Genomic DNA, 12715 nt, shown 5'->3' on the forward strand with positions numbered 1-12715 from the left:
GAAGCTGAAGCTTCTACTTTGCCCAGAGATTTTTTTTTTAACAAGCATCTGTACTTTTACTTGAGTAAAGAATTTGTAATAGTGTTTGGTGTTGATTGTTGCTGTGTTACTGTGTCAATGTTCTGCTTGCTGTGTGTTCTGTCTTGAGAATTCCTGTTTTGTCACTGCTGTTGTCCTAATAGTGTCCTGTTGTCTTTCTGTGAAACTTATCGTTTTATAGGTTTCAAAACATCTTGCTGAAGGTCAGAAGTTGAAAATTAGCCAGCTGTCTAACACTGGTACATTTGCAGAAATTTTGATAAATGTGTGTTTTCCTTATGAATAAAATAAATGAAAACTTACAAAAATCTAACACAGTTATACCATCTACTCATCCTGCATCCTTTTCAGTCTGCCATGGCAGAATTGTCTTTTGGATTCTGCAGTACAAAAGACCATGCGTGTGGGAATCTATTTTCTGCAGGAGGCGGGGTTCAAATTTCCAAAACTGACAAGAAAATAATCTTAAGCATACAGGCTGATTCCAGCTTACTTTGGTCTTTTATTCAACATGTTATTAATGATCCGTTATGTTTCAGATAAATGATAGATTGGCATCTTCTCCTGTCAGGACTTTCTCTCTTATTTTCTCCTTGTAGTGAGTTAGCTGCTTCTCAGACAAAATATGTAAAGGACAGACACTGGATTCATGGGCAAAAAGCCTGCTGGCAGCATACAAACTCTGAATTCAGACAACATGCTCCTGTGGATAGATAACATGCAGCTTTGCTCTTGCAATGTTTGTATTGTACTCATCTTTGGTTTTTCTTAACTTTTCATCCTTTTGTTAAGCACCATATGAACCTAGGTTTTGAAGGGTGCTATATACATAAAGTTGTACTTACTTATTAACTTACCGTCACTGTCAATGATTTGCTAGTTAACTCTTTACCTTGTGAGGCAGCTGGATTCACAAGATCACATGATAATCCAATTTGTCAGGCTTCAAGTTATCAGTGCCTGCACCAAAAGTGGGGTGGCTAATCAGCATCTTAGGAAGGACTACAAGCAGCTACAGGTGTGGTTTTAGGTGTGATGACAGCGAGAAGCGTCCTTGGAAGCGACTCGTCTCGAATAAACAATAGCGGCTCCTGAAGAGGTTAGCGTAGATACTGTGATAGCATCAGTTATATCAGAACTGAAGAGTATTTCTTCATTGACAGAAGAACAAAGACACTGAGATGGAAAATGTGATAGACAGATGGTTCATCCAATCACCTGCAAAATGTTTTTTGAAAGTGCCTGCCCTTTTCCAAGCGGTTTTGTTAGGACAACTTCCCATATGTTTGTGTGTAACAAACCATCTGGTATGTCAGGTTAGTTATGTTTAACAGTTTCTTTAATCAGCTGAAGTGATACTTTTATAGAAAACCACATATACTGTATTTTTATCCTTCAAATTTACCGTATTTTTTATTGATCGAATTACAACAGAGTAATGCATCCACAAATGCTTGAAAATGATCATTTAAAAATGTTAAATTATATTTGGCTGACTCTTTTTATTTCTCTCTGGCAGACGCCCTAATGTTCATGGTTAACTGATAAAGACCTCCAGCAGGTGTGTGAATTATGACTCTATAAAGTCAGGGAACGGGAATTGGTCAAAACATGTGACTGTGACATAGGAGGTCGCTGTTTGTTTCCTGTTTCCTATCAATATGAAAATTGCTCTCTTTTAATCGTAAATACTTTCATTGCCTAACCTTGACCAAGTAATTCTCCTTAACCTTAACAATAGTTATTATTGTTTTAACCCAAACCACAATCTTTCCCTCACCTCAGCCAAGTACTTTCTGTGTCTAAATCTAACCAAACCTTAATCATGGCAGCGGCAGAACAGAAAACTCCTACAAATTGTTTTGTAGCAGTGAATTGAATCAGTTTTAGATGATTACCAGCAAACTATGTTCTATCAGTAGAGGCATCACGTCCAAAACACTCTGATGATCATCATTTACTTATTGCACAGGGAAAAGTTAACACATTGCTTAACAGTTCTTTGTGGATCAAGCAGTTTACAGAGTCTTTACCCTCAGCAGAGAACCCTTGAGTAGAGGACCAGTGGTTTTTCAGGGTGTGGTGACAGTGTGGTCAGGTTAGTGTCTATGTCAGCCCACAGAGCGAGAGCCTTATAGCTCAGGGCTTGAGGTCTCTGGATCAGACCAACCACAGCCCACTGTGGAGAAGGTCAGGACTTCTCCACCAAATGTCACACTGCTGTTTTAGGCTCGCCTTTAACTGGCATCATTATGTATGGTAGCGTTGCTCTTCATTGTCCTTTTTTTTTTTCCGCGTCCATTTTTACATGATATTTACTGCTGCAGGAGAGGACAGGACTGAAACTTCAACTTCAGGGTGCAGTGATGTGAAACAGCCCACCTCCCACCACACACATTCACATAAACTAAAACACAATCTTGTAATTAGTAGTCCAATCAATCAACTCCCAGCTCCCACCCCCTCAGTTAATTAGCCAATTAACCTCCCTCAGAGGTGTAAACATTCAGCCAATCAGGCTTAAACACAGAAGCCCTAAACCAATCACAGTGTTGGTCCAGAAGAACAACAGGACATAAAGAGATAAAATTACAGGACAGGACACACACACACACACACACACACTATTACCCAAATCCTTGAACAGACCTCACACTTACTGAATGACTGAGCAGAACAGCCCTCTCTCCTCTTCAAAAACTGCTGTACTTTTTCAAATATCATCCATAAAAACTGCCTGCATGTATTTTTACAAGTTTAATTGCAACAGCTAAATTTAGTCAGCAGTTTAGCCAGCTTTTTTCTTTTTTAAAAACATGAATTCTGTTTACTAGTTGCAGTTTTTGCCCATTGCTTACTTACGTCTTGCAGAATTTAGCTCATTGTGTCAAAACTCTACACACAAACCAAAGAAGACACAACACTTTTATGACAAAATGAAACTCTGCTCTCCATTTTTTTTTAAATGGCGTGATCTTATTCTGTTTGAACCAATTACACACGCTGTGCTCAATCTGAGTTGCTTTTCAACATTTCGTTCATTTTGCAGGCTGTTTTGGGGATTGTTGCGGCTTCAAATGTGTGATTTCATGCCAACGTTTCTCAGAAATTGCAATGTTTTGATGGATTTTTTGCAATGAAATTGTAGGAGCAAGTAAAAACTGCAAAAGAAAAAGAATTTATTCGTATAATCCATTAAAAGTAACTTTCTTACAAAAATTCTAACAAATTATGCTTTATTTGCAAATGACAAAGTGCAACTGAGGGGAATTCCACAAAGAAACAAAATCTTTCTGGAGATAAAGCTCTGTCAAAACAGCAAACATGAAAAAACAAAATATAGAAGTGCACAGATCATTGATAATTGTCAATAACAATGATAAACCTTGTGTTCTTTTCAGAGCTGGAACGTGCAGGAAGCAACAATGATTGGTCAAATGTGCTGAAAAGTTGCAGTGATTGAAAAAAATTGCAAGGTCATGCAGAATTCACAGGGATTGGTTGAATTTAGGTGAATTGTTGCGATCGCAACATCGCAGTTTCCTGGAGGGACTGGATAAAGTCTGGGTTTGATTTTTTCAGAGATATTGTTAGAGTCAATTACATGAATATACTGACCAAACATAACAGAAAATAATTGTTCATCTCCACATTGTGTATTTTCAAAGGTTGCATTTTGCGCTGAAGAATCTTATTCTAATTGGAATTTAGTCGACTACGTAAACACAGTAAAAACACTTGTGAAGAGAAAAAAGGAAGCATGAATTACAAAAACCCTAATCATCATCTCTTCACCCGGCTGGATCTGCCCATAGCACTTCCTTTACATGTAAGTCAAAGAACGTAAAATGTCACAGGAAAGCGTACAAGGCAATGTTTCAAACATGGAATCATGGTACCAAAAGAAACAATATTTTAGAGAAAAGTTGTTTATCACTTATGCTTTTGTCAAAATGTCCAAACTTTTTATTGCTTACGCCTGATTGGTGAGTTTGCAATAAAAGCATGTAAGTGTCTGTATGTCTGATGACCGCGTTCGATCAGTTGGTTATATGTGTTGAGCTGGTTGCATGCAGTGCTTTGAAAAGGCAAAGTGACACTGCGTAGATGTGTCTAATGCAGAGAAGTGTGTTTGGTGATTTGCAAAACACTGTGTGGTGATTTGCAAAAAGTGTGAGGCTAAAAAATGTCCTCACAGTCATGCAGAGCTGGGCTGAGGTTTTGCTCCGTGAGTGTCACTTTTCACTAACTGTGTGTTATTTTTAATTTTAGCATGTAAGCAATCGTAAAATACTGTAAATTACTTTCTCAAAGCAGCAACAACACACTGACATGCTTTATACAAAACATTGCTATCTTTAGTACAGTGTATACAGTCATACAGGCTTCTGTGAAAGATTCTCCCAGTGCAGTTCATCTACTCACATTACAATGAACACAAAAATAGAAAGGCTGCAGAATATATATATATACAGTATCTATATACTGTACAGCTTATTTGTTTTCTAATTGTAGGTTTTTACAACAACAAAAAGACACAAAGAAAAGTAGAATTACAGTACAATATTTTACTGTAAACAAAAATAAATACAGTAACACTACAGTGCAATGGTAAAAAGTTGCCAACACTATATTGACAGTGTACAGTTCCTGTTCATGGGTGAACAGATGCTTCCTTCACCCTCAGTAGGTCGTCTGGCAGTTCTGTAGAAAATACAAGAACATGATGTCATTGGTCAGGTTCATTTTACTGTACATACTGTACGGTCATACTCTACACATTAACATCAAAACTGTACATGTACTTTACAGCTCCACACCTATTTTTGGTTGAGGAGTACTACTACTGTAGTATTCTGTATTGTACTGTGATGCAGAGTGATTGTACAGAGTTGTGAACATATACCTGTTCTCCAGTCTAACTGTCCATATTACAGAGTTAGGGTTAGGGTTAGGGTTAGGCGTCTCTTGTCAGAAACACTGTGTCGCATTTTGTGTGTTGCAGAGTCGCAAACAAAGTGCAAAGCAGAAAATGTGTTTGTACTTTTGGTGCCTTTGTTTAAAGCAGGGTTACAAAAGATTAAGGTTTTCATGCTCTTGTCTAAGCATTCACTTTTAGAGTGTAAGCAATGGCTAAAACTGTAATAAACAGTTACTCAGATTGACTCTGAGTAACATTTATTTTACATATTCAGTAGTTAAGAACACCTGTAAGTATTTGTTTGCTAAAACAAACAATGATCATACAGTATGAATAAAAAGAAAAATTAGAAATGAGAAAAAGAGAGACTAAGACATAAATATATATAATATACATAAATACGCATCGAAACTTAAAAAAGGTGCAGAGGTCAAAATATAGGAATAAAATATAATATTGTCACTGCACACTGTCTTCTTAGGCTGGAGCATGGGTCTGCAACCTTCATTCTCAAAACAGCCATTTCGGGCAACAAACAAAAAGAATCTGTCTCATTCTTTATGTTCCTCTGAGACTTTTCTTTTTTTGGATGCAGCATCCACGGCTTGCCTACCCAAGGCTGGCCACCAGCAAAAAACTTAGAGGAATAGGCGGCGAGCCACAGATGTATAGCCTTTGAGGCACATTTTAACTAACAAAACTTTGAACAAAAGATCATGTTCCACATCTATTAGATGAGACAGGTGCGTAAGAGAAGGGTGAGTAGACCAAAAAGTTGCAAAAGGACTCCTGCACACTGTCTAACTTGCAATATAACCGTTATTTGTGATGTTTCTGTACTAGACCTTCATCAGACAAACAGTTTGTGTCAATGAGAAGCCTTCATAAATAGGGAGTGGTTGTCAGTATGCAGCCAATCACAGCTCCCAGATCATTTTCAAATGTAATCTGCAATATTTGTGAATGTAATATTTCTGTTTTGTTTGTAATTTGTATATTTTTTGTGAATACAGTTTAACCTTTGTGTATTTCATTTCATTCAAACATTTTGGGGATACCTTATTTTTTCCTAACTCTGTTTTGGATATTGTAGTGTGTTTAAAAACCCACTGACAATTTTCTCCCTTTCTGTTTGCACAGGGGTGGAATGTGATTGGTTGCAGACTGACAGCCACTCCCTATTTAAGGCTTCTCATTGACACAGACTGTTTGCCTGATGAAGGTCTGGAACTGAAACGCTGCAAATAAATGTCATATTTTAAGTTAGACAGTGTGCAGGAGTCCTTTTGCAACCAGTTGACGAAACTTTTAAGTATAGCCAGGTTAGTGACCCCTGCGCTGAGGGGGGGTGGGCTTACCTAGTCACACCGCAGGTTTCACTTTGAGAGGGGGGCCAATTAAGTGAGGTGATGGGGAGCAAGTGTGGGACCAGAAGTGAAGAGACATGTTTGTTTGAGTGTTGTGATGAGGCGGCCATCAAGTTTCCTCCTTTTCCATGTAAAGTTTAGTTTTGAATTATTGTCCGAGTGTTTAATGTCTACATAATGAAGTGTCAGTGCAGCACACATGAAAAGAGGTCACAAACAGGAGGAGAGTGATCCGGCTGAGTGACGAGTGTCAGAATCACAGGTGGTGCAAAGAAGAAACAGGTGGGCCGACACACTTTACCTGTAGCCTGGCAGCCAAACACTCAGTTTTCTTGTTATTTGCATGAAACATAAACAGGATGCTCCTTGGGGATTATGAACTAAACCATTGATAGTCTTAGCAATTAGCCCTGCTTCTTTCTGTTAGTTTACATGTTTTGGTCACATGTAATTTGTAATATGGTAGGTTGTAACCATTAGCATCAAGTAGCCTTGATTAGGTAGAAATATTATGGTGATCAGGTAGTGTGCGCCCCATGTACTGAGGCTCTCAGTTCTCTGCAGCGGCCATTGGTTCAACTCCCCCTGTGGCCCTTTGCTGGGGGTCATACCCTACTCTCTCTCCCCGATTCCTGTCCTCTCTTCAGCTGTCCTATCCATTAAAAGCTTAAAAGTCCAGAAAAATCTTTAATAAGTCAGTAAGTGTGATAACAATCAGGTAGCCCACAAACAGATTGATAGAGCATATAATATACCCAGTTCTACTCTACCATTAGTAGCATCCATGTTGTTTCCACATCACGACATCTTGGAATGTAGAACCATACAAGATGAAATAACCGCTCACTCTCCCACTCACACTTATGGGCAATTATAGTCACCAGTTAAGCTGCATGTCTTTGGACTGTGGGAGGAAACCAGAGTATCCAGAGAGAATCCAGTGCCATAAATGCACTAAATAGTCTTGGGCCTAAATACATCTGTGATTTACTTGTACGTTATGAAGCACCCAGATCCCCCAGATCATCTGGAACAAGTTAGTCGGTGTTCCCAGGGTCAAAACCGAGCAAGGAGAAGCAGCCTTCAGTTTCTCTGCTCCCCACCTGTGGAACAAACTTCCTGAATACCTGAGGTCTGCTGAAACTGTCCGCTCAGCTCATTTAACTCAGGGCTTAAAATATTAGTTTATCGCAGCTTTCCTGTAAAGTAGATGCATAACCTCTTGTTAAGATAATCTGTAGCCATTGTTTTTATATTTCTTTGCTTTTGCTTTTGTTTGTAAATCTCTTAAATGCAATTTTTTAACCTGTGGAACTTGAATTAAGATGAAGTGAAGAAGAAACTCAAGAATGAAACATCTCATTAAAGTAAATATGAGTCACTTGTAACAACAGTGAGTTTTTATCAGTGGAACAACAGTGATGTAAGTCATCATAGCATTTCTATATTGTTGAGTAGACCTTTGTAGAGTTGTTTGTCTGTGTCTAGAGTTCCCTCTGGTGGTGACACACAATTAGAGCAGTTCATTCATGTGGAGAAAAGGATAGATGCTCACACTGAGTGACATATTCAAACCCAAGACTCTTTAATGTCTGTAGCATTTCATAAAGTGGAAATATTCATCATGTCTTCATCAACATTTTATATACATGTCCCTGGAAACATTTAAAACGAACTTTCTGTGGGTTTGAACAGCTCACACAGGATGCTGGAGTTTACTGGATTGAAATATTTAGGTGTAACCCTTGATAAGGTTCCAAAGATCCATTTTAAATCTGTTATTTCTGACAATTTATCAAAATCCCAACATGGTCTACTACAATTTTCAGATCACAGGATGCACAGTATTTGTTAATGTGCATCAAAATAACACCAAAATTAAATACTGTGGTGCTGCAAAGGTGTCATTTAAAATTGTATTTATGTATTTTAGAATAAAAAGCTTTTTTGACAGACAGGTGAGCAAATCAACCCAGCTCCATGTTCTTGTCACTGAGCAGCTCTGGTTGGATGGCAGAGTGGTGCTCTTCAGCTGGTTTCTACAGACTGGTTTGTTTGGATTCAGGTTCCTCCAGCGCTTCAGCCTTGTCATAAGCCCACACCTCTTTATCCTCCCTGCAAGAAAACAACCAGCAGACTGGTTACTTATTGACTTCTCACCTGTTTTACCTCATAATGCATAAAAATGTGAGACAAGAGGTGAAGAACACCACAATGTGAAGCAGACAGGGTTGGTCGGGTTACTTTAAAAATGTATTCTGATACAGTTACTAATTAGCTGTTAAAAATGTAGTCAGTAATATAATCCAAGTATCATAATATTAAAGTAATGTAACTTGATTACTTTCTGTTACTTTTGGATCACCTCAGTATAAAATATGGTGAAAGTGTTTAGCCTAATATAGTGTTTTCAGTGCTGCAACTAATGTCTATTTCATCATGGATTAATCAGTTATTTTCTCAATTAATTGATTAGTCATTTGGTCCATGAATGTCAGAAAGAAAAGATCAGAAAATATTCACATTTAAGAAGCTGACATCAGAGAATTTAGACTTTTTTCTTGAAAAATGACTCGAAACAATTAATCGATTATCAAAATAGATGCAGATTAATTTATAGTAATAATCATTGCAGCTCTAAGTGTGTTATGTTTGTTGCTAGGTTTATTTGTTTGTTCAGCTGTTCATTCCTTTGTTGTGCAAAATATATTGATTTATTGATTGATTTAAAGACAAAAAAGGACAAAATTTTCCACTCAGTGAATCGTTTTTTCACTAGAGGCCATGATAATGAATTGAAAGCTGTGTGTGAACTGTGCATTATGGGATATCATTCTTTATTTTAAAATTGCAATCCTACTAATAATTCACATTTTTACTGAATGTATCTGTAATTTGATTGCATATTTCTTTATCTGTAATTGTAGTGGAATACAGTTTCCTTTTTTTAAAATCCAGATTATTTAATCTTATTACATGTAATCCATTATTGCCCAAGCCTGATTATACTGTACAGTAAATATTGTATGATAGAATATCAGTCATTGAGTATAATACTTTCATTTAAAGTAGTAAGTAGATTTGGTAAAATCTAGAATCTAGTTATATCACTGTGGATATCTGAAGAATACAGACTCAGATCTGTGGCATCATCACATGTCCTGAGCTACAAAGTTAGCTCAAGAAGGGGGCATGACTTACAAACTGTATACTTCTATGTCATCATGAACATGTCATCAAGGCTTTACGAGGAGAACCAGGTAAACACAGGAATCTCCCACAACTGTTGCTTTGTCATTAGTTTTGCTGCGTGTGCAAGTTAGGGAGAGTTTTGTGGTCTGAAATGAGTCACAGTGTCTATTAAACATGACCGCTTTCAGAAACTACAGTCAGATAGACTGAGCTGTGTGTTAGAGAAATGATCTTTTCTTCTTTGTATTATGTTTGATATGCCGGGCATTTATGAAAATTCATTGATAAATCACTTTTATTTTAGAAACAGTAACAAGTATTGTTCTTTACTTTTGGAAAATTCTAATTTTAATTGGTTTGGCTTATTTTATTTTTATTTTTTCAAACAGAAACTATTTTATTTCACATTTTGCTCAGTAAAGACATCTCAGTCAATATAAATTGAATTGGTCAATATAACATATAATTATGATAGGCCACAAAATGTTTTAGTGAAAATCAGTTTAAAAGACAATTATTAGCAAGTGATCACTTGCTCATAACTGTTTGCAACACACAAGTGTTTATAATGAGAGCAAAACACATATAAATATGTCAATTTCCACTCTATTATTACTATTATCTTAAATAAATTATCTTATGTACCAGTTGTGTGATATCTGATAAACACATTTTCAACATGATTTTACTATAAAAATAAGCTACAAAATATTAAGTAATTATATGTTGTTTCAATAAATAGTCATATAAAAATATTTGTACCAGTGTAACTTATTCTTACAGTAACTTTTTTAAAATTAGCAAAGATTTCCTGCCAAAACTGTGCGACTTTGTGAAGGCAGCCATGTTGGATTTTGCTTTCAGGCACAGGCTGCTGCCTGCAGTGCACTGAAAGTCCACCAGAGGGCAGAAGACATGTCTCAGATTGATACAACAGAATATTCAAGTATTGATCACACTGATGATGTAGAGGTCTCAGAAACTCATGTATCAAATATGATGAAAATGGTGTTATATGAATAACTATCAGCTGTGTGGCATGTGGACACTGAAGTAACTGCATGTGAACTGTTGTGTGTGAGAGAGACTATATGTGTACCTGTTCTTCCTGAGGAGTCTGTTAATGATCAGGATGATGAAGACGATGAAGAGGAAACCAACCACAGCTGTCAGACCCACCAACCAGGGCTGAAGAGTCACAGTCGCAGATCCTGATGTTGCTCTGATGCCAGCCTGCGCACCTGAACACACCATTAAAGTCCAGAGAAGATTGGAATTTGGTTTGAAACGTCATGACTGCTGCATTTTAAAGCTGATTCACTGTATAATGAAGTGGGAACAGATTCTGCACTATTGATCTGACTGCAAATGTTCTAGTTAGGTAGGTTAATAACAAATATTTACAATTCATGTATGGAGAGATGGAGCAGAATAGAAAAGTCTTACGTTTGTCAGCTGAGCAGCTGGAGGCAGACAGCAGCACACACAGCAGAAGAAAACACACATTCATCCTGAATATATCAGACCAAGTCCACTCAGCACAGTAAATACACCAAGACTGGACCTTCAGCTCACACACACCTGAGTCTTATTGTGGTCAAAGTTCAGTCCAGAGGAAGGTTGTCACAGCAGTTAATGTGTGTGTTATCTGCTGTGTTAGTAATCAGCACTTTTCACCCAGAGACTGTATAATATGTGCGACATAAACATGAATACAAATACAAGACTTCACAAGTTCTCTTCATTTTCTCTCAGAGCCTGGAGTGAACAAATTTCCATAAATAACCCAATCTCAGACAAGGTATGTTCTGAGAAAAAACATGGTGTTAATACACACCTTCACACTCTGGAACATTTCATTATACTACAGGTGAGTATGAGGGGCTGTATAAACCAAGCAGAGGTGGCAAAAGTACACACATTGTTTACTCAAGTTCAAGAGATATTTTTGTAAAAAAAAAAAAAAAAAAAAAAAAAGACTGGTAAAAGTAAAAGTGCTGATTCAACTTGTTAAGTAGGTGATTAAACCTCACCTTTTCTCTGCAGTCGAGTCTCCCTCTGTCTGTTTCATCTGTTACATCATTTTCATCTTTTTATGTAGTTTTGTTGCATCTTTTAAGTTGTTTTTGTCTCACTACATCTTTTATGTCATTTTTGTCTAGTTTTTTTGTTTTGTCATGTCATTTTTGTCCTGTTACATCTTTTGTGTTGTGTTGTTGTTACTTTTTTGTTTTGTTATGTCCTTTTTTGTCTTGTTATGTTGTTTTTGTCTTGTTACATCTCACCTCGTTTTTGTCTTGTTAGTCTTTCTCATTTTGTTTTTTCATCTTGTTATGTCGCTTTTGTCTCATTACGCCTTTAATGCTGTTTTTGTCTCATAATGTCAAATGCATCAAAACTAAACTAACAAGTCAGTTTTGAAAATGTAAAGCACAGAAAGTACAGATATTTGTGTTAAAGTGTAGGGAGTAAAAGTAAAAATCTATTCTAATTGTACTTAGTTACTTCCAACCTCTGAAACCAAGTGCATGTCAAGCTTTTTCATAAGCATTTGCTTATTTCCATTTCAGTTACAGTGATACAGCACACAACATTTTTTATATTTATCAAGAATGAGTGATAAACAAATCAGAATCTGATAATGATTTGATTGGAGGACTATAGCCCTGCAGCTGATAACCTACATGGGAACAAACTTGATCATGTTAATCATTATTTTATTATTATTGTTTTTATTTCCTCCTCTCGGCCTCAGCTTGGGATCAGCTAATATGTGGCTGATATGTGATGACTCAGGTTGTGTCAGAAATCATTGACTCATTCACTTCTCTCTAATCTGAGGTTTTCTATGTAGAGGATGATACAGTGAGCTCAATATATAACAGGGATAGATGTCAATATTTTTAAGCACTGGCCCCACGGGCCACCAAGCCCCTAAATTTGGTAGTCAAAGAACATTTTTGGTGGGCCACATGCAAACTTATGTAAAACAATACATAAAAGGCTATTTAATGCAATTTAACACAGCCCTCCTTAAAAAAAATACAGCACCAAGAGTATTAAATGAGATCTCTCTGTTTTCAAAAGCTTCTGTTTTATACATTAAAAATGAAAAAATGCTATTGGCTGTCCACGACCACTCTTGATTGATGTATATAATTTCACAGTAACAAGTGAATTTAAATACTTTGGGACC

The 12715-nt window shown here is 36.8% G+C and overlaps 1 protein-coding gene across 1 annotated transcript; it reads right to left on the reverse strand.

Annotated features, from left to right (window-relative positions):
- Positions 1-8306: 8306 nt before the first annotated feature.
- On the reverse strand, positions 8307-11124 carry smim24 (small integral membrane protein 24). Its single transcript, XM_084722107.1, has 3 exons — positions 10966-11124; positions 10619-10760; positions 8307-8442 (listed from the first exon to the last, which is right to left on the reverse strand). Exons 1-3 carry the CDS (start codon positions 11027-11029, stop codon positions 8367-8369), a joined length of 282 nt encoding a protein of 93 aa, XP_084578233.1. The 5' UTR covers positions 11030-11124; the 3' UTR covers positions 8307-8366.
- Between the last annotated feature and the right edge of the window lie 1591 nt (positions 11125-12715).

This window comes from Lutjanus erythropterus, chromosome 7, assembly GCF_056507025.1.
Source record: "Lutjanus erythropterus isolate fLutEry1 chromosome 7, fLutEry1.hap2, whole genome shotgun sequence".
In the NCBI taxonomy this organism is placed as follows: Eukaryota; Metazoa; Chordata; class Actinopteri; order Lutjaniformes; family Lutjanidae; genus Lutjanus; species Lutjanus erythropterus.

Excerpts from the sequence above, each read along its gene's own strand:
- smim24 (XM_084722107.1), bottom strand. The coding sequence starts at position 11,029 with ATGAATGTGTGTTTTCTTCTGCTGTGTGTGCTGCTGTCTGCCTCCAGC. Across the intron at positions 10,761-10,965 it reads CAGCTGCTCAGCTGACAAAC|GTGCGCAGGCTGGCATCAGA; the intron begins GTAAGACTTTTC and ends TGGTGTGTTCAG. Across the intron at positions 8,443-10,618 it reads AGACTCCTCAGGAAGAACAG|GGAGGATAAAGAGGTGTGGG; the intron begins GTACACATATAG and ends GTTTTCTTGCAG.